This window comes from Chlorocebus sabaeus, chromosome 12 (assembly GCF_047675955.1).
Source record: "Chlorocebus sabaeus isolate Y175 chromosome 12, mChlSab1.0.hap1, whole genome shotgun sequence".
Lineage (NCBI taxonomy): Eukaryota > Metazoa > Chordata > Mammalia > Primates > Cercopithecidae > Chlorocebus > Chlorocebus sabaeus.
Window position 1 is genome coordinate 21,563,918 of NC_132915.1, and position 26,485 is coordinate 21,590,402.

Below are 26,485 nucleotides of genomic sequence, written 5' to 3' on the forward strand. Positions count from 1 at the left end.
CTTGAGAGGGCAGAAATGGTGACAGCGATTGAGTCACTGCCAAATGCAGAATTGGTTTGCTACCTTGACCTCTAACGTATATTCTATGCAAGTCCCGTTCCATATCCTCAATAACTTTCTCAAGTCACTAGAAGTCACAAGCTGTTTACACCAAAATCGTTATCAAAGTGATAGTCCCCCATGAATATGATAATAGAAAATCTCAGGGTCTGAATTGCAATCTCAGCATCAGTAAGATTTCCCTTGAAGTATCCATGCAGTTTCCTAAGTTTAGAGATAAGGATCTCATTTCCTTGGTTGACCTGTTTTGGCTAGCTGTGATATCACACTTAGAGACACAGGGGCAGTCGAAGCCATTATGTTTGCTTTTCTTCATTAATGTCAGACACTGGGACATACAGACACTCCTTTTTATCCCCAAGAGAAGAAGCATGTTCACAGACAGTACTGGACGACACTTAAGAACTAGAGTTGGCCGGACGCGGTGGCTCACGCCTGTAATCCCAGCACTTTGGGAGGCCGAAGCAGGCAGATCATGAAGTCAGGAGATCGAGACCATCCTGGCTAACACGGTGAAACCCCATCTCCACTAAAAATACAAAAAATTAGCCAGGAGTGGTGGTGGGTGCCTGTAGTCCCAGCTACTCAGGAGGCTGAGGCAGGAGAATGGCATGAACCCGGGAGGCAGAGCTTGTAGTGAGCCAAGATCACGTACTCCAGCCTGGGTGACAGAGCGAGACTCCATCTCAAAAAAAAAAAAAGGAACTAGAGTTGTATTCCTCCTTACTGTAATATCTAAACATCATAAAATATAAAAGAAAAAATTATGTGTTAATGCCACTAAAGTTAGCATTTGAGCATTGATATTGATTCACCTGTCCAGAGTCATAAAACTAGACAAAAGAAAACAACTGTATTAATGCTTAAACATTGTATGCTAAAGCATTTATTTCTAGTGTTCTTCATTCTCCTTCCTATGGAATAGTTTGGGAAAATGTAGCAGTTATGAACAATACTTGCAGAAATGGAAAACCCTTATGGCAAATTAACTAACAATCTCTCAGAAGTGAGAGTTTGACAACTCCAGTCTATCTACCGCCCCCGCCACACCCTTTATCAACAGATTATCATTCCCTTAGGTTACAGATCACCGAGATCACCAAACCGTCTCCTCCCATCATCAAAATCACTTCAGTGCCCACCACAGGGATAGCAGGTGGAGAACCAGGAAGTCCATCACAGGTCAGTTATTAATAAATCACAATGGGTTAAAGAACTTGGTGAAGGGTAGAAAAGAGATTTAAATTGATTAGTCAAGAGACATTGTTGGACTTTGTTTCGTCTGATAGTCATCTGTCAATAGCTCAGACAATCATGAAACTGTGTCCGTTTCAAAGGGAGAAAAATGAAATGACTTGGCAAAACTTTTCTTTTCCTCTCCCTCTGCCACTTTAAAATGGAAGAATTCTGAATCCTTGCTGTTAACCAAATGGCATTTACAGCTCTCAGTTGGCATGGGGGAGCTGAGAATCTAACAGGAAGAATGCTTATTCCATTTCCATTTCCATGGAAACCAATCACCAACTGGTGAAAACAAGGTAGATCAAATTTTTGAATAAGAATGTTGAAATAATCACTGTTTTAAAACTTTTCTCTTGCATCAGGATGAGAGCATAGTCTAATCTCCAAAAACACACAGAGAGGTCTGTGTGGATAAATAATTCACTGCGGCTTTATTGTTGCAACCCTTCTTCATAATCACGATAATTACTGTATCCTAGTGAGGTTTTCTGATCATTCACTGGACGACAAATTGCTATAAATCCAATAAATAAATTACATTTGAAAATGGGAAAATTCCAAACCCCTGAAATCCATTCAAAATGTATTATCATGTTCCGCTTCTACATCCTCTTAGCAAATGTATGAGGAAAGAAAGTATGATTTTCAGAGAAGGAAGAGACTGTGATCTGTTTTTGTGAAAAGATTTGGAGGAGTATTCAATTTTTTGAAACTCTACCATGAAACTCAGACTTTAAATAGACTATTTAAATGACCAATTATTACAAAGCAGAAATAATCTTCATCGCTCTTAAAACCATTCAGCCTTTCCAAGAGAATTTGAATGGCCCCCTTCATTAAAAAAAAAAGAAAAAGAAAAATCCAGGTATTACTTTGACTGTTTGCACACTTAAAATACAAACATCCTAATAATTTCCCACAAAGGAAATAACAGGATGAAAAAATGTCAATAATTTATTTAGCTTGGAGCTCTCTTACTAGGCTATTACTAGGCTTTCCTGATGACCAAAACCTCTAAATTAGCTCTAATACCATGAGTTATTACAAAAGGTTGCACTGCGTACAGCATTCCAAACATTCAGAATGCATCATCTGTAATGCTCACAGAAAACTGCTGGTAGCTTTTTTTTTTTTTCCCCCACTGTTTTACACACAGAAGATAATTAAGTCTCCCAGTGGTAATAAGACTTGCCCTAAGTTATTCCTACAACCTTTGAGCTTCTTTCCCCATATCAGACTTTCACAACTGTCCCGCACAGGCACATTTCCATGTTTCTAGCTTGTAACCCCAATTCAAAAATATCATCACATTTACTTCCCATCTCATTAATTCTAATCTCCTCATATTAGTAAAAGATAAATCAGTGTGGAAATGTCTGACTGCAAATACTACCACAGATACATGCCAACTCATTTACTATTCTTATTTCCGATTTTTAAAATCTCAAGTTGTTAAAACTATAGCCAAATTCTACATCTGAAGTTGTTCTTAAGTCGGTCTAATTATATCTGATTTGTTTCTTCATTTCTGCTTATGCTACTTAAGAGGCTTAACCTTATATTTATTAACAATTATATGGTTAATAAGACTATAATAACAAGAAAGTTGATAACATTTTTCAAGCCACCTTCTTTTATTTAAAAAAAAATTGTCCCTAATTATAATTAGTTAGGTGTACATGTGTGTGATGAGACACAGAGAGAGAAAGACTGACTGATTTTGGCTAAAATTCAAATATTTCAAGGGATTATTTCAAAAGTTTTATTAATCAGGCTGGGCACAGTGGCTCACACCTGTAATTCCAGCACTTTGGGAGACTGAGACAGGTGGATTGCTTGAGCCCAGGAGTTCAAGACCAGCCTAGGCAACATGGTGAAGCACTGTCTCTACTAAAAATACGAAAATTAGCCAGTCTCATAACTCAGACTCAAAATACATACATACATAAAATAAAAAGTTTTATTAATCAATAATTACATGTGCATGGCCCATTTTCATTTTTTCATCCTAAAATTTCTTAGAGAACACATTTTGTAAAGCTCATACCACTGATTTACCTCCTATAAGCAAGGCCAGCACATGACATCTGAAAGAAAAACAAAAACCTGCAAATCAAAGGTTAATTCATAATTTCCTTTCAGATGCCTAAGAATAAGAATTACTCAGTATTAATGAAAACAGCCCCAGGTAACTTGCAACATTCTCTTTCCATGAAAATTGCAGTCTTTTTTTCAGAGCCTAAATGGAAGCCTGTCTTTTAATATCTGTAAATACCTGGAAAATGCAATTAATTAATTAATTAATTTATTTTTTTTGAGACAGAGTCTCACTCTGTCACATAGGCTGGAGTGCAGTGGTGCGATCTCGGCTCACTGCAAGCTCCGCCTCCCAGGGTCACGCCATTCTCCTGCCTCAGCCTCCTGAATAGCTAGGACTACAGGTGCCCGCCACCAGGCCCGGCTAATGGTTTGTATTTTTAGTAGAGACGGGGTTTCACCATGTTAGCCAGGATGATCTAGATCTCCTGACCTTGTGATCCGCCCGTCTCGGCCTCCCAAAGTGCTGCGATTACAGACGTGAGCCACCGCGCCCAGCCTGAAAATACATTTCTTTACCATCTTTTATCCCTTCCTAGTCTGCCAATCTTTTTGCAATAGAATATCTTGGGAGATTGGTTGGGATTAAAACCTCAAACTCTTCATCTCACTAGTGCTACAGTTCAATCCCCTTTGAGAGGAGGCACTTCATGGGAAGGAATTACAGGCTGTTGCGATGCATGTTCATCAAAAACATCTGAAGGAACATCACTATGTGATTGTGCTAACACTTTATGTAAGTTTGTACATAAGTAAGTTGGAGATTTGGTGGGGGTGGAGTGCTTCTTAATTCTAGCTAAGGGAAAATACTCGCAACAAATATTCAGGCAACAAACATTCAGTCTACAGTAAAGTTTTTTCCCTTTGTTGAAACTTTTAGGTTTTTTAAGAAAGAGTCTTACTCTGTAACCCAGCCTGGCATGCAGTGGCGCGATCTCAGCTCACTGCAACCTCCATCGCCCAGGTTCAAGCGATTCTCCCACCTCAGCCTCTCTAGTAGCTGGGATTACAGGCGCACGCCAATATGCCCAGCTAATTTTTGTATTTTTAGTAGAAATGGGGTTTCGTTTACCACGTTGGTCAGGCTGGGTCTTGAACTTCCGACTTCAAGTGATCTGCTCACCTTGGTCTCACAAAGTGCTGGGATTACAGGCATGAGCAACCACGGTGCCCGGCCTGAAACTTTTAGTTAAGTCATTTAAGAGAAATAGAAATAAAAGACAAAAATGGCAGTACGCTTTTACACAAAAATTTGGAATATCCGAAAAAGACTAAAGTTCATTTAAAACTTATTTCTGCCACTGGTTTTAGGGCTTTTATTCATACAACTTGAATATTTTGCATTTGATGGCCTTTTTTTCTTTCCCCTTTTTGCTCAAGAAGTGAAAAGGGGGCAATGATCTTGCCACAGGGCAGGGATGTAGCAAAACTCAGCTTCCAAGTAGGTTAAATTAGAATTAATCATAACACACAAGGTAACATCCTATATATAAGGATCTCCAAGAACTGTAGAATAACAACATGACCACTTATTGGATATCTACTATTCATCAGTCTCTAGCATTGAATGAGATATGCTATTTTCAGATAACTGTAAAAAACATTAGTTGAAACCTTAGCATATTGTAGAAAGGGTTAAGGGGTGAGGCTAAAAAATAGTGAACATATTATAAATTCTTTTTTTTTTTTTTTTTTGAGACAGAGTCTCGCTCTGTCACCCAGGCTGGGGTGTAATGGTACAATCTCGGCTCACTGAAACCTCTGCCTCCCCAATTCAAGTGATTATCCTGCCTCAGCCTCCCGAGTAGCTGGGACTATAGGCACATGCCACCACGCCTGGCTAATTTTTGTATTTTTAATAGAGACAGGGTTTCAACATATTGGCCAGGATTATCTCAATCTCTTGACCTCGTGATCTGCCCGCCTTGGCTTCCCAAAGTGCTGGAATTACAAGCATAAGCCACCGCACCTGACCATAAATTCTTTACATACATTTAAAGAGTTTGGATGTGGTCATAAGGGGTTTGAAGATAGAGGCAAAACACATTCAGATTTAAGTTTTAGATAAAGGAGAAGCTCCAGGGAAAATAAGAAATGTCTGGCTTAACAAGAAGATGCCTTTTGTTCCAAAGCTTGCAAGGAGCTCACTAATACCGGAGCACTGTCAGTCATTACAAAAGTCATCTCACGAATGGTTGTTCCCTTCGATCAGTCATTTTCCAAGACTCAGGTGAAATTACTATTGCCTGCAGAAGTCTTGTCTGAATTTAACCTACAGTAACAACTCCTCTAAATCCTATACCTATGGTTTATGGCCCTGGTTTACCATTGTGTATTGTATTTTACATAAAAAGAACTTTTTACTTCAAATATAATTCTAAGAGAAATTCTACCATGTAAATAAGATTTTAAAATAGATTTTGGTTTGTTTGAGGAAGAGAGAGCTACACCCATCCACACAACTTCTTGAGCCACAGCTGGACAGCCTGTGAAATCCATCAGCAGACTCCAGGGTTCCATGAAATGCTTTTGGAAAACTGATGGTCTCCAAATCACATCCTGCCTCGTGGTTTGTTTTAACTGCACTGCACTGCATTAGTTAAGTGATGGATCAATACTAAATTTCTACGTACTATAAGTGTATCACTAGCAGATTTTTAATGAATAACCCAAACACTGCTGTGTTTCTACTAGGTATTCAGAAATCCTTTCTAAATGAAATGATATACCATAAAATAAACACTAAATTTTCATAAATTAACAACAATTGTTTCCATGAATTAAACATTGTCTATTGCTTATAAACACTATGTTCAGAAAAAGCATCTCGGATCCTGCCTCAAATTAGAGTGTATTATGTGATATAAAGAGCATGGGTTTGGAGGTCAGACTCACTTTCATAAGCTATGTGAGCCTGCCTTAAATTTTACTTTCTTTCTCTGCAAAGAGGGGGCACTGGTAATGACATTTAATCCCTGGTTCTTTGCTGTAACTGACTGAGTTAAGCAGAAAAGTAGTTTGTTAAAGGGACCTTGGAAAGCTCAGAATTGTTGGGAGCACTGATTAACCAGGGTAGAAGCTAAGGATCAAGAAAAAGACACAGCTAATCTACGAGAAAAGACCTGTTGAGAGAGACAGAGGGAGATAGGGAACACATCCAAGGGAGTGAGACCTTACTTGACTTATGCTCTTAATAGCAGATGCAATTGATTTTTACAATCTAGATCACTGGCCTGTGCCCTACAGCACATGAAGTGAGGAGTGTTAGGCATTTTCAGCTGCCATACTACCGAGCAGTCTTTGTCCTCAACCAAGACTCTTAAGACAGAAGATTCCTTATACATAAAAAAGAATTCAGAACCTGGGGGACAAAAACAAAAATCTACCCGACCTATCTGACACGAATGTTTATAAGTGATGTGAGCATAAATGTAAAAGGACTTTGTGAACTATAAAATTCTAGATAAATTATTATTTTTAGTTGATGGCTCCTCCTTGCTTGACAAGGTGAGATCCCAGACAGTTTGGAGGGGCTAATGTCATTCAAGGGAACCTGAGATGTGTTCTTTTTTTCTCAATCTGTCATGAAAAACACATAATGACCCTGCTGAACTCTATTTAGTCTTTACTGAGTTTATAGCCCAAGGCAAAAGCAGCCAAAGTTTTTTTGGAAGACAAAGTTATTCTTCGTTTACCCACCCAAATCAGACATCAAGCTTCTCAAAGCTGTAGAACGGCTCACAGGAAGACCAAATAAGCATTTCTTGTATACTGCCTTTTAAAAATTATTGTAACAACATGACAGTAACTTTTCAAGTACAAACATGTAGTGTTTGTCCGTGGCTCAGCATAGGCATGCTTTTATAGGTTATTGCTTAGTACATTCTCTTAGCATATAACAGAATTATTAAATTTTATTAAACAATTACCTAGCAGTTACTTGGGCCTCCCTTCCTCATACACATTTTCCTGTTTCCCTCCAAATACACGTCTTGGAAATCTATGAGTACATACTATCCATATGTATTTCAGAAATCTATAACTTTGTTAAGAAAAACATTTTGTGGCCGGGTGTGGTGGCTCATGCCTGTAATCCCAGCACTTTGGGAGGCTGAGGCAGGTGGATCACCTGAGGTCGGGAGTTCGAGACCAGCCTGGCCAACATGGAGAAACCCCGTCTCTACTAAAAATACAAAATTAGCCAGGTGTGGTGGCGCATGTCTGTAATCCCAGCTACTCAGGAGGCTGAGGCAAGAGAATTACTTGAACCTGGGAGGCGGAGGTTGCGGTGAGCTGAGATCGCGCCATTGCACTCCAGCCTGGGTGACAAGAGTGAAACTCTGTCTAAAAAAACTAAATAAATAAAAGGAAAAAGAAAATCATTTTGTGCATTTAAGATATGGGTAGTATCCTTAACAAAGTACTCTGTTAGTATAACATCTCCCTAACCAAAGACAAGGGGAAAAAAAAAACTGACATCACAGATATAAAGAAGTTCTGGGTATTTTTTTTTGTTGTTTCAACCACGATGTATTAAACATGTGTTAGTATACCCTATAATTGAAATAAGTTTTACAGTGGGGATTCTAACAGAAGCTTATAAAAACACAATGAGAAAATGGGATGAACATAAATGGAACGAACTGATGTAAAAACAGTATCTGAAAACACGAAATATAAAAGAACAGAAATATAATTTGCAATTGCTTACCTCAATACCTCCTCATATTTGCATTCGGCCTACAAAGATTTCAACAAATATGAACCCACCTCCAAATATAACAGTGAAATTGGTATTGTTCCTGCACTCCACGTTATGGAATGTGGTTCTACTAAAACAATGCCACTAGTATTTCTCCCTGCAAAGGGCTGAGCAATTTGATATGAAAATCAACCCATGGAAGAATTAAACCCCAGTTGCTGTGGCATCTCCATACTGGAAAAACCCAGTCGCAATGATGGGGCTCCTACTGTCCCAGGAATGGCATCATTCAATGTCTGGGTGATAAAGTGAATGTATGGTTGTCAGTGGGGCTGCATCTAACATTGTTTCTGACTTTGGGGATTTCCCTTCCCTCTTTACGAATTAAATTTCAACAAAGCCAAGTATCCTAACTCTTTGATCTCTTCAATTCAAACTGCAGTTCCCCTCGGATGCTCCACTGTCCAACCTATCCCATTACTTCTTATGCGATACATGAGATGGGTGGATAAGAGAAGAAAACAATCAAGTGTTTTTGTTTCAAGTATAACAACACCTATTTCCCACTCCTTTGGAAAACATTAAAGGGATGTGTCATTCTTCAGGAAAAATAAATTTTATGAAAGAGTATGACATTCAATGAAATTAACAACACAGGTCACAATTAAGACTGCTGACCAATGTGAATTCAAATCACATCACCTAGCATAAATTAAAATGAACCGGTCCCAAGAAAGAGGCAACTGCTAGAGACAAACGTGTCCCTCTGACTCTGCAGAGTAACAACATAATACTAGAGCCTATGGGAAGATCAGAGTATCAGGAGAGTGGAAAAAGAAAGGGATATGTGACAACCTCATACTTGGGGCAGGGGAGCTGAAGGGCTGGAGAGAAAATGAGAGTCTATGTATGGTAATTGGGACAGGCATGGGAGGGGGTGTGATCCTTTGAGAATGAACCTCAGAAGGAGGGAATACCAACCAAGAGCAAAAAGGTCATACAAAAATGTTAGCAGTCAGCTCATCTCAGCTCAGGATGTCACCACAAGGGATTTTATCTGCAATTCATGCAAATTCAAATGCATTTACTAGCATATGTAAATTACATGCAGCTGGTGCGTGGATGTCTAAAAATAGGAAGTGGTAAACTGTTAACAAAGGTCACTGTTTTCTAAAATTCATGAGATGGCAGCTTCGGATGAGAGTGGAGAAGGAGGGGATTCAGGAGAATTGGCAGGGATTCCACAGGTACCCTACTGCTCTTCTTAATTCCTTGGAGCTATTTTAGGTGTTGTATAGGCAAGAGAATTCACCACAATTTCCCACATAGGACACATCCTCACTATCCCATCCCCTTCTTAGGGTAAGAGGAGGTTTCTGATTTTCACAGGCTCTTCTTTGGCTCAGTCTTTTCCTCCTACAGAGAATCTTTCTTCCACAGCCCACATTTCCAGAGGGACTCACAAAGGTTGTCACTGAAGTGCAAAAACATTGCAAAAGTGTCTCTTATTTTATGTGATTCCAACCTCAAAGAATCCATATCTCCAAATAGAGAAATATGAAAACTAACCACCTGCCCTCTGAGAATTAGACTAAAACCTTATCTTTGCTTACTGTCACCTGTAATAATATTAACAACATCTGTACCTGTGGTACTTCTATACAGTTTCCAAAAACCTTTAGTTTATATCACCAGCCGGAACTCATTCAAGTTTAATTAAACAAACAAACAAACAAACATGTCAATATATCTGAGTAGAACTGTTTGAGAACAGAGACCCAAACTCCAGCTTCTCCAAGACATTCTCCAACAAACCAAATGTGAAGTTTTCCCTTTCCTTTGTTTGGCTTTTTTCCCTCACTACAAAGCTTTCCCAGTCCTGTGTCTGCTTTTGAGTCTCTCTGCAAGCGATGGTGGCTGACTCCTTGCTATTCCAAGCTCTGAACAGTGTCTTGTCTCATTTGGGTGGCCTTCAGTTGCTTCCGCAAAATGAATACCACTGTGGAGTCAAATTTATATAATCATTCACTGTAAAAAATAATCTTTGTTACTTGTTCAAAGTTACGCGTACACATGGTGTTAGGAAATGATGCAGACTAATCCCTTCTCTCTGCAGAAACAGGGACCTGAGTACCAGCACTTGGTACAGCCAAGTTATTAAGTGCTTACTGAACACAATGCTGTAAATTCTGGTGATTCCAGTTCTCTGTTGATAGTAAACTTACTGAAGCTTGTGCTCCGCACAAGAATTGATTTCTCATCTACTCATCTACTTGACCACCGATTAATTTAGTTATGCAGGTAATCAGACAGTGTGAGAACAAACAAGCTCAAATTCTGATTCCGCCATTCAGTGATGTTAGGCACGTTATTTAACCTCTCTAGGTTTTCACTCCGAATGTGGATTGTTGTGAGTACTAAATGAGACAACATGGAGATGTACTAATTTTGTTAGCAGTTGTTTACATTGCACTCAAATAGAGTCAAATAGCAACCCCAGACATTTGTAGGTGTTTTGGTTGTTTAATTGGAACAGGAACATGGAGAAACTGATATGGTGAGGAAGGTTCTGCGAAGAATGCTTCTCCAAGGTCACAGACATAGTCAATAAAAAGGCTGGGGCTGGTACCTAGGTCTCCTCTAAAAGCAGAATACTTTTTCCTCTATCACCCTGCCTTCTTTGGTGAAGTATTTTATGAGAATCAAATATGTTGTAATCTAAAGGACATATTTTCTTCCTTTCCACTTTTATTTAAATAGCCTACAGACCCAATGTTATTCACCTTTTATTAAGGATTATAGTTAAAATGCATACCTATCATTGGTATTAAACACACATACACATAAACAAATACTTAAATACACTGGAACAGAAAGCTTGCATTGTAATTAACTAAATTGCTAGAATATAAAAATTATAACCTTTCTTTTAGCTTACAAAAATAAAATTCTAACTTTAGTTCTTTAACTCAGAAGCTGTATGATATGAATAGTAGGGTAACCAATACCTAAACAATATTTTGGTAATGTTAAAATGAATAATCCATAAGCTTGAGGTTTATTTATTTTTTCAGCATGGTCTTCTGATAGCTGTACAGGGAGTGAAAAAAAATAAAATAAGGCTTTTTTCTCCTCCTTGTTCAGCAACTAACCTGAGTGTTCACTGGCTGATGAGATCTGAAAATTCTTAGATGTCTTCTCCAATGTTTAGTAATGAAATAAACAAAAAACTGCGATTGTTGACCTCTCAAGGGCCTCAGTCTCCACATCTTACAGATTTCTACACATAAGGAGAAAAGAAAATATAAGGATGCAAGAGAAGCTTAGAAGGGAAGATTAAAAGAGAAAGCTAATTAAATACCCCTGTCTGGAAAACCTGTTTAAATGCCTAATCCATTATTTAAAAAGGATACTTATCTCTTTCCTTTACTGCAATTTCCATCTGCTTTAGAGGCCCCAGGAATTTGTAAGTCTGTTTTTTAAATAAGAAATTTAAATTCAAGCAACTATCAATCATTCATGTCAATAATACACTGAGTTAGCATAAATTACACTCATACTTCATTTGAACCTATAACATCAATCAGACCCTTTATCAAAACTGAAGTTCCCAAATCCGGAGAACATACTAAAATTGGCAAAGAGAAAAATAAGCAGTTCCGAAGAACGCATCATCATGATTATGAGCCTGGGAGTAATTAACGCATTGTTTTACAAAGATGAATATTTACACTGCAGGTAACAGGTATATAGGAATTTGAGGTTAGATAATCATTTTCTATATTTACTTGGCTTTCATTAAAGAATAAACAGGTATTTAGACAACTGCTATGAATTTAGTTCATTCTCAGTGGTATTTAAACATTTTTCCTTTTATTCTACCAAAGATACCAGGATAAAGAACACACTCATGTCAGTCAAGGGCCTATCAGGAAAACACTGGGCTCTTTTACAATAGGAAACCTGAGAAGAATTTATTCAAGGGGCTTGAATTTATTGACTTGAATTTAGTCAAGGGACTTCCCAAACCCAATGGGAAGACAGAGGGCAAGACAGACAATTAATGTGGTCCCTCAAAGTCAGCCTTCTGGGATACAGAGCAGAAATGGAAGGTCAGAAAAAAAGATATCTAGCACAGAGGACCACTTTATATAACACCATTTAATAGGTCAGCAGCTTCAATTCGGACACATTTTGCTCATTCATCTAGATGAACCGATCAAGGTCAGTACTCTTGTAATTATTCTAAGAAAGAACAAATGGACATTTTATATCCCAAACTAAACTGAAAATCAACTTAGTATATGTTCTTGCCTTTCTATTTCCTACTCCGACAAATGTGACCCCATCTATGATTTTAAAAAAGTTTTATAAAAGAATAAGTTCACAGGTGCTGAGAAACTGATTGGAGGGATAACCAGCTCATACCACGGCGGGTGAGAGAAGGCATCACTAGGAAAGTGACATGCATTAGAGGTAGAGGAGGAATTCTCCAAGTGTAGATGGTGGAAGGATGAACAGTTGGAGCACATTAGAGGAATGACACTAATCCTGTAGGGCTGACGAATGGAGGAGGAGGAAGAAGAGGAAGAGGAGGAGGTGATAGATAGAGTAAAATAGAATAATAAGGAAGGGAATGGATCCTGAAGAGTCTTGTATTTTTAACATATGTCAAGATATTAAAGGAGTTTAATGTTCTTATTTTGGTTCAGAAATATCACTCAGACAGCAGGATGGGGGAAAACCAGAAACAAGAAAATGACTTAATGGACTCTTACAAGCATATAGGTAAGAGAAGGGGAATAAACATAGTGGCTAGTGTGGGTGGCTGGGGGTTTGTGTCTAAGGCTTTTGAGAGCTACTACAGAGGAGGAATTAAATGGTGTGAATTGTCAGGACTTACTGACTAAAGGTTGTTGAGATGAAGGGGAAGGGATGGCTGGCTTCTGGTCTGAAAGAAGTCTTTTCCTGTTACACACTGCAATTCTCCATGGGAGGCCACTTCCCAGAACCTACATGATGATCAAAGATGTTACTTACTTCAGTGTAATGTATCATGAACTTGTATGTATAGAAATATTTGCTGTAGGTTCTTTCATGAATAGAAAATCTACAGCTATTACTATGATCTGAATGTTTGTGTCCCTCCAAAATTCATGTGTTAAACTCTAATCCCCAACACGCTGGTGTTAAAAGGTCGGCCTTTGGGCAGTGGTGACTAGGTCATGAAGGTGGAGCCCTAGGGAATGGGATTAGTGCCCTTTTAAAGAGGCCTGAGGGGCTTGTTTGTCCCTTCTACCATGTGAGGACACAGCAAGAAGGCACCATTTCATCAGGAACGAGCCCTCAGCAGACAACAAAATGGCTGGTGCCTTGATCCCAGGTTCCAGAACTGAGCATTCCATTTCTATTACTTATACATTACCCAGTCTATTTTGTTATAGCAGCCTCAGCTAAGACAGCTGTGTATGGAAAGTGTCAGATTTTATTTTTTTTCACAATTGCATGTTTGGTATACATTAAGGCTCTAGTAATGTACATTTCTAGTCCATGTTATCTAAATTCATTTGATAATCATTGATCAAGTATCTACTATGTAGTATATTGTAGATGTTATTTTGCAAAAGTATTAGAGAAAAAAATTTGAAAATATTTGAAAATCAAATCAGCCTCTGATACTGACCCTCATTTTCTTTAAGTTTTGTCTGACCTACTAAGCTATAGTATAACTTTATCTTAACATATTTGGCAAAATCCTTGATATGAAGAAAAAATGTGTGTACTTGTTAAGGCCACAGACCTATAGTGTGTGTGTGTGTGTGTGTGTTTTTCTCTAGTACCATTATAATAAGTTAACATATTTCCCCCATATGTGGAAAATGCTGACTATACCTATTGGCTTTGCTTTGGAACACTATTTCCTCACAACAGTCCTTGTCTACAGAAATGGGAAAGAGAAGGACACACTTTGGTTTCTGCAACATGGCAACACTCATAAAACCAGAAATGATGTGTGAAAAGAAACTAAAGAACTAGAAGAGATTTACTTCCATTCACCCTGGTTAAATCTTCCTTGAAACAAAGAAACAAAATGAAAAATCTATTCCTTTTAGAAAATGAGTCTTTAACCCAGAGTCTTTAACCCATTTTATTTTGAAAATGAATTAGACTCTGGGCCCAAATATACCACTTGTTCAAAATATAATGCCGTGGTTTCAGCTCCTACTAAATGTTGCTATGACTTTTAAGCAGAGAACTTCTACAAGGAAGTAACCTAGGGAAGGGCTGATCTAACTCAGACATCAATAATTCATTTTATTGGAAATAGGAGTAGTAGTATAAAATGCCAGCAGACTGTTTCATTTGTAGGGAGGCATTTTCTATTTTAAGCCTAGAACAATGCAGTCAGCTTTATTTGGCAAGCTAATATGAATGGAGGCAAAGCTGAATCAAAGGATGGGTTTTTATGGTCTCTTCTAATCACACTATTTCTTTAGCATCAGTTATTTAAATCTGACATACCACCATTTGGGAACTTGTAAAAGTGACAAGAAAGGGATTTTTATAACTTTTGTACTTCAGAGGTGATTTCCTTCACTCTAAAGCCTTGGCACTAGAAATGTAATCATGCAAGTCTAAGAGAGACAATTTGCATTGTTTTGAGGCTAGATCCTCTATTAGTACTAAAAACCCTTCAGGCATTAGAGTTTCTTACTACATTTTCTCCCAATTCAGCCCATTAATAATCTATATTATTTCATCATTGATTCCCTAGGTATTTAGCATAGAGCCACTTGCCAAGCAGTGTCTTAATGAATACTGCTTGAACGAATAAACAAATGCAGGCAAGTACGACATAATTCCAAATACGTTCTGAAGTCTACTGGTCTGATTGTACAGTGAGGAGGCATTTGCACAGCACATGCCTCAACTTCCTTATTCTGATGATAATTACAAATTCCTCACCTTCACTATTTTGTATCAAATTCAAGGACTCATGTTGTACCAAGGGAGATGGGAAAATGGAATTAAAGAAAAACAGACTTACTGTAGACGGAAGAGTCACAACTCCCAGCCCCAAGGAAGCAGACAAACCTGTCTCAACTTCTAACCCTGGAAATAAACCCTAAATCTTAATTTAAATTTGAAGTGTTCATAAGCACACATATTTTGAGATAACTGTAATTTTTAACTAGTTATCAAGAATTAGATATATGAAGAGAACACACAATTACAACGATAACAGCTGTAATTATGTAGTACCTATTACGTAGTAAACTTGGTATTTTACACATTTTATTGATAATCTTTAGAGGTATTTATTTTATTTTATTATTATTATTATTTTATGAGACAGGGTCTTGCTCTGTCACCCAGTCTGGAGTGCAGTGGCACAATCTTGGCTCACTGCAACCTTGACCTCCTAGGCTCAAGCAATCCTTCCACCTCATCCTCCCAAGTATCTGGGACCACTGCTGCGTGCCATCACACCTGGCTATTTATTTATTTATTTAGTAGAAATAGGGTCTCCCTATGTTGCCCAGGCTGGTCTCAATCTCCTGGACTCAAGTGATCCTCCTGCCTTGGTATCCCAAAGTACTGGGATACAAGTGTGAGCCACTGTGCCCAGCCTAGAAGGAAGTATTATTATGCCCATTCTAGAGACTTTCTAAAAAGTACTGAAAGCTCAGAGTTGTTAGCTCAAAAGACCACAAGATAATCAAGGAGAACCAAAGCTAAAAGTCAACTCCTCCAAACTACAAAGCTACTCATTTCCTAACTCTAGGTGACCGCTATCCAAACAGAGTTATTTATCTGTGGATCCATGCTTAAAGATAGATCCACTGATCATATCCATTATTACGGTCTAATGAGCAAAGAGGGCATTTTAATCCTAAATGCCTGACTACGTGCTCTTGGTCAGCTGAGGAAAAAAAAAATCAGGCAGAACTACTGAGAGGAGCTAATGGTACATCTATACCCTCAGGGCACTGCTGATTTCCATAAAACAGAGGTAGGAAGTTATACCTGTGAAAATTCCATATTTCACTGTCAAGATGGCAAACCTAAGCACACACTGGGAACAATGTCTGTGTCCTCCAGCAATCAATCCCCCACTGCACTCAATGAACCATGACCAGTGCTTAGGATGGGTCAAAGCGGGACACACTAGAATACCCCAGATGAGCATGACTGTCATGATTCTTCTTGAACAAGGGTCTTGGGAAGTGGCCAAGTTTAAAAGAAATCCTTAGGAAAAAAAAAAAAAACAAAACAGTTTTAAAAGGATAGACTATAAAAAGCCATCAAAGCAAATATTCAAAGAATTGTCTTTACATATAGACATTATAATCCAGACTACAACACATATTTGGCTTACTTAATGTATTAAAATCATGCAGGAAACACTGTTAAGTATAAAATGGTTTTTAACTTTCTTTTGGTTATACTCATATAAATTTGTTGTTAGTATGTATTACAAAATTGTGTAAGATTCCTATAATTCTGGTATGTCCCAATACATGTCATCAGTAATAATTATAATTGTTATGGTGAATTATCGTGTGTCACAGAGCTAACAAATTTCCTTGTCAATTGTGTCTTTGACTGTGGCTTCCCTAAAATATTTTTGTCATCCATAGATAACTGTTGTCTTGATTTGGTCCTCTTTAGAAGATGGTTTTATAATTGGCTATAAAACTTTAATAGGTGCTCTTGAATGCAAGTTTCTGATAACTTTGGAGATTATGACATTAGAAGAAAAGGAAAAAAAAACTTTCAGGACTCTCACAGAGAGCTAAAATGTTTATGAATATCCAGCAGAACAGGAGTTAACTAAATGGACTGAACTAACAGAAAACTGAAGTAAATATTTTAGATTTTTTTTTTTTTTGCTTAAAGTGTTGCTGATCCTTTTTGTTTTTCAGAGACAAAAACACTTTTCTTTTGAGCTATTTCCAGCTTTTAACAATTGAGTAAAGTATACTCCTGTGGACAAAATTTAGAGCATATTCGATTCTCTCTACCTAATTTCTCCAGAATTTAGAAACTATTTGTGAGTATTCTTAACTTATGGCAATACAGTTATTTGCATAAGTGCAATAAGAATGTTTTCTTTTGAACAGGACACAGTTGAAGAAACTGGTTATTTTACCAAGGCTTTGACTGGAATGGCATGCTTTCCTTTAAGGAATTAAACTTGACTTGTAAAGTCAATAATAGCCCCTTAGGAAAACTTGCCTTAAACCTTGCCTACATAGTTCCTTTACAGGGTGCCTGACCTGTGGTAAGTAAAGAATGTCCCTTTCTGACAGGCCCAGGAGCCCTAAGTTACCTTGGGACCTCAAGAGGACAGAAATTTACCCAACTGACAGGTATTAGAGGGTAAAAACCCATGGCTGGGCTTGGCCTTAAAAAATTCTTACGTGAGATTCCTTATGGAACACAGTTCCATCAAAGCCAATTTAAAAAGCCTACGTAAAAAATAATTACTCTTGCTGTACCTTATGCAAATAATCAGGCCAAGCATAAAAAAAATAAAGTTTATTTGCAAATATATCAGTCCTATCATGATTTGTTTTAATAAAAATAAGGACTGGAAAGAGAAAAATTATGTTCCCAAAACTACGGTACACCTGTTGTTAGTTGTTTTTGAGATTTCATTTTTATTTTTCTTCAATTTAAACTAAATCCTAAATTTCTGGTGGACTTTAAGTCCCCAAACTAATGCTTTCAAATCTTTACTTTTAAAACTGGGAATTGTACTCCTTATCCTAAAACTCATTATTTACCTTATAGTACACTGTCTGCTTAAATGCTGTACTAAAACTATAGATGAGAATACTAACATCTTTGTCATGAAAGCCTTGAAACCCCAGCCTGGCCTGCGTGAGTACGGTCAGATAGCTCAGACAGCAGCAAAGCAGTTCCACTCCTCTCACCTTGGGGTCAACACCTACCCCACTATGCCCCTATCAGCAAGAAGAAGTCAGAGTGATTGATGGCTTTTTCCCATCTTCATAGGCCACACTTTAAGAATAAGGTGCTATGAAACCCAAAGGGAGGGATTGGAATCACCTTTGCAAAAATTATAACTGAGAAAATTAAGAACAGTGAAAGAGATCAGACCCAACTGACTTCTCCATCTTGCTTCTAACCTTTAAGCTGTCCTCGTTAATTCCTGGGTGTAGGCCAACTAAATTTGGGAAGAAATTCAGTTCATGGTTTAACCCTGAAACAAAACTGATAATAGCCTTCTCCTGAAAAGACTCCCTTCTCGGCTGGGGACCAGTCTGCCTTTGCAGGACTAACAATTTAGCTACAAGACTAGAAATGACAGTTTAGGGGTCATGCAGCCTCTGGCTCTGAGAGTGTGAAACTCCCCAAATTGCTCCTGGGGATAACATCACTGTTGTAAAACCTAAGATCAATGCTTGAGGTATTTTGCAGACCCTGCACTTGATGGATCAGCTGACACCACCCAGACTGATAATCTGGCTCAACTATTTCTGCCATCCCACCTAGGAACAGAAGATGGCAAGAAAACCTCACTTCAGCCCCCTGTGATTCCATCTCCAACCTGACGAATCAGCACTCCTCACTTCCTAAGTCCCTACCCACCAAATTATCTTTAAAAACTCGGATCCCCATATGCTTGGTGGAGGCTGATTTGAGTAATAATAAAACTCTGGTCTCCAGCACAGGCAGATCTATGTGAATTACTCTTTCTCCATTGCAGTTCCCCTGTCTTGATAAATTGGCTCTGTCTAGGCTGTGGACAAGGTGAACCCACTGGGCAGTCACAGTAAATCTGAAAGAAAACTATCCAGTTTAACGTAGGTCTCTCTGTTTGCTTGGAAGTTCTGGAAGATTCTACCTATAGCAATTTGTGTATTAATGCTTTCAGGACTGAATCTGATCTAGAAGATTGACTTGGTTGTTCATGTCAACCAGCAGCATGTTTCTACAGTTATTTTGTTATGCTTTCTTTGCAGACAGTAAAGAAAAACCACATAGGTACAGTGACAATTTTCTGGGTCATATGGTTTTATCTAAACTTACTGACTTAATCAAATAAACCTAGTTGAGAAATTTTTCCCTAAAGAAAAAAGCAGATTAGAAATAACAAAATAAATGGGCTAAACAGTTCTCTCTGCAACTTCTGTATACGTAATGTAAATAAAACATGTAAATAAAAATTCACATGAAAGTATCTAACTTACAGCATTATCCTGAGGAGCTTCATAGTAAAAGGGAAAAAAGTTAATTAATGTGATTTAGAGGTTAGAAATATTTACTAATAATGTAAGGAATCTGGGTCATTATGTAAGCAAGAAAAACCATTCTCTCTTACTTCCCTGAGGAATGTTAAAATATTCTGTTATCAAATGGATGTGAATGTTGATTTGCATTCACTAAAAACCACAGCAGTAAACAGAAAGCATAACTGTGGTTAACCAGGTTTCTGTGCCTCTTGCCTGGGCGGGGGGAGAATAAAGAAAAGTAATGCCTTCTTCAATTGGCGATAATCCTTCCAGGTATTTCAGGTATATTAGTGAAAAACACAATAACTACAGAGGCGAGAGGAGCAAAGGAGAAGTAAAATAAACTCTCAGGTGGGGACCTCAAATGCAGTATTCAATCATGTGTTGAATTTAACAGAACAAAGAATTCTTTTGGGAGGTACTTTGCTTGGCCTCTCCCTTCACCACCTCTGTCCCTAAACAAATGGGTCACAGGGCAATTACCATGTGAGGGGTCATCTCTTGGTTCCAGTCTCAAGATTTGGAAATGCTGAGCCATTCCCCAGGGCTCTCTCTGCAACCATTCTTTCTATATGGAGCATCCCTTTTTTTCTTACTCAGAGGCTTCAGTGGAAAGACACTTGTTTATCTTGGAGCAAATTAAGAATCATATTGTTAGGCAGGAATCTAGACCTAATATGGCGGCGCTACCCGGCGTAGCAGGCCTGTTGTTAAAGACTCCCTTCACCCTTGTACACACCCGCAGACTTACATGCGTCAGAGTTCCGGCTGGGCAACCACACTCCCCCATGACCTGCAACTCACCTGCATTCCACAAGTTCGTAAACAGCAGTTTCGGGTGACAGTTTCCAAAGACCCCTTCCTCGTGACCCTTACTCAACTCCTGCCCTAGTAGTTTCAAGACCCCCCCAGGCCCTGTTTGCACAACCAGTTTCCCTACCTCTCAGGCTATAAGAAGCCCCTACCCTCCTCCCTCAGCATGACTTCCTCAGCCCACGCCTTTGGACCGAGCAACCTTGCCTGCAAGGCCTAATAAAAGGCTATTCTCACTGCCATTTGCCTTGTGTCTTCGTTCCTGGTTAGGCTCCAGCCTCAGTTTACCTTTACACATGTTATCAAGGATTTTGAAGAAAATACTTCCCTCAGCACGAGCAGAAAACAAAGCTCCTTGCCAGCCACATGACAGCCACCCCTCACTTGGGCCTTACTTGTTCTCGTTGCTTGCATCATAACGAGGCATTGGGTCCAAGTCATTCCCATTCACGTCGCAACTTGCCAGAGCATCCTATAGCCACAGAGGAGAGAGCAAGGGAAAGGAAATGGACATTCATTAATTAGCCATTGACCCACAGGCTCATGCATTTTTAAATACATTTCTGCCAGAAAGTAATTAGGTTAACTAATACTCTCACGGTTCAGTGGTGTCAGGCCTTAGGGAGGGAGTGCTCATTCAGTGATAATTAGTGCTGTATTTTTCCCCCTTAAGGTGAAGAAGAACTCTACACAGACCAAAGAATTGCCTGGTTCATTCTTGCCAGCACTTTTCCCCCTCATACCTATAATGACCCAGTTCATGAAATGTATATCTTTCAAAGACATCCTCATTATTACCTTTTATCTCCTTGACTACCTAGGCACAAAGTGATTTATTCTCCAAAGACTCTCTCCCTACTCCTTACTTGATTTCTTGAGCTTGCAACTTCCTTATCATAATACAGATTTCAGAAGACAAAAATCATTCACGTATCATTGGCAAGCCAATTAACAATCAATATCAGATCTTTATTATGTCAGGTATCTTGGGACTGCTATTAGACAACCCTCGTCTATTAGATACAAACCAGATATTGTATCTACTATAAAAGGAGTCCATGATTTAGACATTCTACTAATACCCATTGGCTTTTGGACCAACCAAAATGATGAACAGTTTTCCTACATTAAGATTTCAAAATAAGGAAATAGTATCTCCAAAACCAAAGTTGGATTTGCTTGTTTGCTTTTAAAAATGATTGTGAAAAATATCTGCAATACTGAAAAAAAATTACTAGACTGTTACCATTTATCAAATTTATGTCACTGTAGCCAGCCTAATTTAACATGCTTTGAATTTTCTTTGATTGATTGATTAACTGAAATAGGGTCTTCCTCTGTCACCCAGGCTGGAGCGCAGTGGCGTGATCACGGTCTCCCCTGCTCAAGCAATCTTCCTGCCTCAGCTCCTGAGTAGGTGAGACTATAGGCAGGTGCCACCACGCCCAGCTATTTTTTTTTTAACTTTTAGAAAGATACAAGTATATAAGGAGGGAAAAGAAATGCTCAGAGGGAATATAAGAGATTAAGACCACAAGTGTATGGGGTCACTAGAATAATTTGGCAGAAGTTTCTTTCTATTTAGGTTAGTTGGCTATAAGAAACATATCTTACTATCAAATGAAAAATTGGCTGTTTCCACCTTCTAGCTCGGAATAATGTGGTGTTATTGGGACCCTTTCTCTGGAGTATAATCTGACTTATTTTCAGTTCTGGTGGTCTGTTGAGTGGCTTGGTCTCTCTCTTTCTCTCTCCTCATTTTTTTTTACTTTTATTAGAGTTAAGGTCTCGCTGTTTTCCAGGCTGGTCTCAAACTACTGAGCTCAAGCAATCCTCCTGCCACAGCCTCCCAAAATGCTAGAATTACAGGCGTGAGCCAGTGCACCTAGCCTGAATGTTCTTATACTTTATTATTATTCCTAATTTCAATGTTAGTGAAAGTAAACACTATCTTGATTTTCTGTCTTTATCAAAGGCTCTTCTTTCTGAAAATAACTTTTAGTACATAAAGCCTGAAATGTTTAGGGAAATCACGCAAAATATATATTGTATATACAGGTGGTAAGTTCCTGCTTCCTGTGCAAAAGAGGCTCTACAGACCTGCTTAGTGTCCTTTAGAGCACGAAGGCTTCAGAGTGTATCTAATGTATCTTACTAATTTTACTGATAAGGAAAAAGAGGCCCGAAAGAGAGGACCAACCAAAATGATAAGCAAAGTTTTCCTACGCCAAGATTTCAATATGAAGAAACAGTATCGCCAAAACCAAAGTTGGATCTGCTTGTTTGCCTTTAAAAGTGATTAAACAAATCCAGACTGGAAGGAACCCAAGTCTTTGACATGTTACCCAACGTGCTTTCTCTACTCCCCACCAGGTCCAGCATAAAGAAGAACCAAGAAGGCGCCAATCATGCTAATGGCACAGATAATTCTAGAGAATTTTTTCTCAAGAGGAGAAAAATGAAAAAGATAAAAGACTGTACTCCCAATTACATGAATGCTATTTGTATTTAGTCAAATACATTCATATGCAGTGGGGAAGAGCAGCATGCTGTAAAACCCTCTTTGCGTGTGACAAGAAAGATATCTCCGCTGGGGCACAGACAGCCATAGTTTCTGTTCTTCTATCTGACCATGGATAACTCCCTTCTGTCTTCAGGCTACAATTTATTCTCCTATCAAATGAGGAGAGTAACCTGAAGTTCCTTTTTAGCTTTAAAATTCTATTCTGTAAAGAGACACAGTTTGTCTGGGTGCGCTTGGATGCAGCAACTCAACCATTTTGTTCAAATGAGAACTAAATGAATTTGTGGCTTCTTCTTAAGAAAGGAATTGATTCCTACAGACCACTGGGAGGCTGATCATTACTGTCCTTTAAAAAAAAACAAAGAAGAGGCAGAGAGAGAGAAAGAAGACCAGCAGATAACTGGAGAAAAGTTTGAAGTACATTTTTCTCCACAAAAGAAACAAAGAGTACTGCCTGGCTGCTTGGATAAAGTGTTGAGAACAGCGAATGTTGCTGGTAGCAGATGGTGTTGGTGGTGAGGTTTCTGCTACCTTATTGCTTTCTTTTTGTAAGTCAGAACATCAAAGTCACTGGAAAGTTGAAAGGGTTATCTCATGCTTCCTGTATTCAAAGAACTCATCTTTTACCAGAGAAAAGCAAAACACAATATCCTATTGTATGCTGCTACATTTTTCAGTAGCTATCCACCTTACTGATAATCCCAACACGAGTTTCCCTGTTTCCCAGAAGGAAAGACCTTCCAACCACAGCATACACTCACGTAGTTTTGCATCAGATCTGGATGGGTTCTCTCAATTCCGTCATCCAGAATAGTGACCACAATGTTCTTTCCCGTGTAGCCTCTCTTCCAGGCTCCTTCGATATTCATGTCAGACTGGCAGGGATGCGTATTGTCACTGCAGTGCTGAAATAAGAAGAGCATGCTGCAAGATTACTAAATAGTGAGGAAATTGAAGAATTACCTATTTATTTATTTATTTATTTATTTATTTATTTATCTTTTTTGCTCTACTGCCCAGGCTGGAGTGTAGTAGTGTGATGAGCTTACTGTAACCTCGAACTCCCGGGCTTACGGGATCCTCTCGCCTCAGCCTCCTGAGTAGCTGAGACTACAAATGCACACCACCGTGCCCAGCTAACTTTTAAATTTTGGGCAGAAACAAGGTCTTGCTTTGTTGCCAAGGCTGGTCTTAAACTCCCGGCCTCAAGCGATCCTCCCACCTCAGCCTCCCAAAGTGCTGCGATTACAAGCGTGAGCCATTGTGCCTGGCTCTGCTTCTTAAGATAATGCATTAAATTTATTAAGATAATAAATTAAACAGTAATTTGGCACATTGTCTACTAGTGTAGAAACACAGACCTCCAGCATGAACAGGGGAAGATAGGAAAGAAAGATGTGGGAAAAGCAAGTGAAATAGAAATCTCTCCACTACCAGCTCTGACCTGTTTTGATACCGTAAGTCTTTTGCAAAAGCATAAAATAAATAAGGTGTATCTCAACAGCAGAAAAATGGATGTATCATTTTATTGTTAACATGTTTTAATGACATACAAATAGGCATCATAGTATTTCATTTATAAATCCAAACCATGTCACTGAAGAACATATACTTTATAATTTATCTTAACCAAGCGCCTAGAAGCCAATCCAGCTACAAATGGAACCACTCAGGCAGCTTCTGTACAGCAGCCAGATATGCGCTCCTGTGAAAAACCCATGGGCAAGAAAAAATAACAGGTTGTCCACATTTCTTTCACTAAATTAACAATGGCTATTGTACCATAATTTGTAGGCAGCAGACAAATTCATCCAGCACTATTTCTTCAAGAAGGCAAAGAAGAATAGTGCCAAGTCCAGAAAGGTGCCCTACACAGGAAAATGTGTGTGAAGGCTTCGAGGGGCAGGCTGTAAAACACGGAACCTGAGCTCATTATGTATAGTAATTTCATTCTGCAATGGCTACAACATACAAACATACTGAAAAACAAATTAAGGCAGCAGCTTTTCCTGACATAATTTACGAGCATTCATCTAACCCACACAATTGTTCCTTTAAAGTCCATCTCTTTGAAATATCCCTCTGTGTGATGTTGTTTTCTAGGTTCTTAAGATTCGAGACAGGAACAAAAGAGAAGAGCTGTGCTGCTATATAATTCCATAGCAACACGAGCCACCCCAGATCCTTCCCCATTCATTACTTTCTTCCTGCTTTGTAACAAACACTTCAGCATATTGGGAATGGAGGAGAACAGAAGCTTACTATGCCCTAAATACAATGGAGACTTCACTGCTATGGATTCACTTAACACACACTTCACTGAGTACCTACTATAATTAAGAAATTATAAAGCATATGTTCCTCAGTTACCCGGTTTGAATTTATATGCTAGGGTGTGGCTGTGCACAAGGCAGAGGAGGTCCCTGTCCTAAAGGCGAGACACAGAAGATAAACCACCAAATAAACAAGACCATTCAGTGAGCTCCCTGTGTTTTAAAGGCTCCTTGTGTTTTAAACACTGTGATATGATGGTGAATGCTGAGGGATCTGAGCACACCACTTTAGATGAGATGGTCAGAAAAAAGATTCCAGTCTCTGCAAATGTGAAATGTGAGAAGGAGCTGGTCTGCCCAAGAGCCTAGGGACAAGTGTCCTGGTAGAGGACACAGCACATGCAAAGATGGTAAGGCAGGAAAGAGTTTAGCATATCAGAGGATGGGTATTGCTGGAGCTTAGTGAAGAGGGAGAGAATGGTACAGAGGCAGAAAGTTAGAAGCGGAGGCATGTCAGATCATTCAGGACGTTGTAGGCCACAACTCAGCTTTTATTCCAACTACATCCTAAGCGGAAGCTCCTTTCCAAACCTCATCCCTTACAGGTGCTTCCAATGCCTCCAAAATAAATTTGTTAATTAATGTATTCCCCAAATGAGACTGCCTTTTGTTGAGTGTTATAAATACACTTGAGTAGTTTCAAGGATTCATTCTAAGAAAGGGTGCACCCGTATTTTCATGACAGACAACATTGATTTCCTACAGAATAGGGGCTTCTAATTTTGTAAGAATATTTGTATCTTTTCCCCCACCTTCCTGACTTCTTTCTGGCACTTGAGGCCCTGAACACACACACTCTACTATTCTACTCTACTAATCCGAATTCTCTCTCCCTTGTGCCTTCAGTTTTTGGGCCCCAGCTTTGGACCTACCTCTTAACACATAGCCTTTTTCAGCCTACTTGTCTTTTTCCCTTCTCTGAACTTAAAAATACACCCCACCCCCTCTTCCCCACCCCACACACACTTTCTCTCCCCTTCTCTCTCTGTTCTATGCAATCCAACACTGACTCAGTGAATTCTGCCCAACTGTTGTTGACTGTTGAACCCTGGGTGTGAATTTTGTCTCCCTGACTATAAGCCCCTAGAAGACATGTAATAAACTAAGTCTGACCTAGGATTTCAAAAATATTGGCTAATTACATTCCATAAATGAGGGTTATATTCTCAACTTTATTTCCAGTACGTGTACTCCTCTGACCTCTTCCAAGATACACAGCCAGCTAACACTTAGTTAACAAAGATTGATTAAAAAAATAGTGTAGATTTCTGAAATGCCTCCATTTGTCAGAAGCCTCATTCTGGCCAAGAGTTTGGGCCTCTCCTCACCAAATATTTTAATTTAACACAAAGCAACCTTGACAGGTTTTTATTCCATTCTCCTTTCAAAACCTGCTGTGGCCACCTGCGGTATCGATTGTGACATGAAGTCATGTTAATGTGGCCAAGAG

The 26,485-nt window shown here is 38.8% G+C and overlaps 1 protein-coding gene across 5 annotated transcripts in view; it reads right to left on the minus strand.

The window, feature by feature from the left end:
• Nucleotides 1-26,485, minus strand: part of PCSK5 (proprotein convertase subtilisin/kexin type 5) — a 462,318-nt gene that overhangs the window by 304,247 nt on the left and 131,586 nt on the right. For all 5 annotated transcript variants that reach the window (XM_037998500.2, XM_007969534.3, XM_007969533.3 and 2 more), the window contains exons 4-5: nucleotides 23,464-23,607; nucleotides 20,574-20,650 (exon numbers count right to left, since the gene is read on the minus strand). In XM_037998500.2, coding sequence (XP_037854428.2) covers nucleotides 20,574-20,650; nucleotides 23,464-23,607 — 221 coding nt within the window. The remainder of the gene's footprint in view (nucleotides 1-20,573; nucleotides 20,651-23,463; nucleotides 23,608-26,485) is intronic.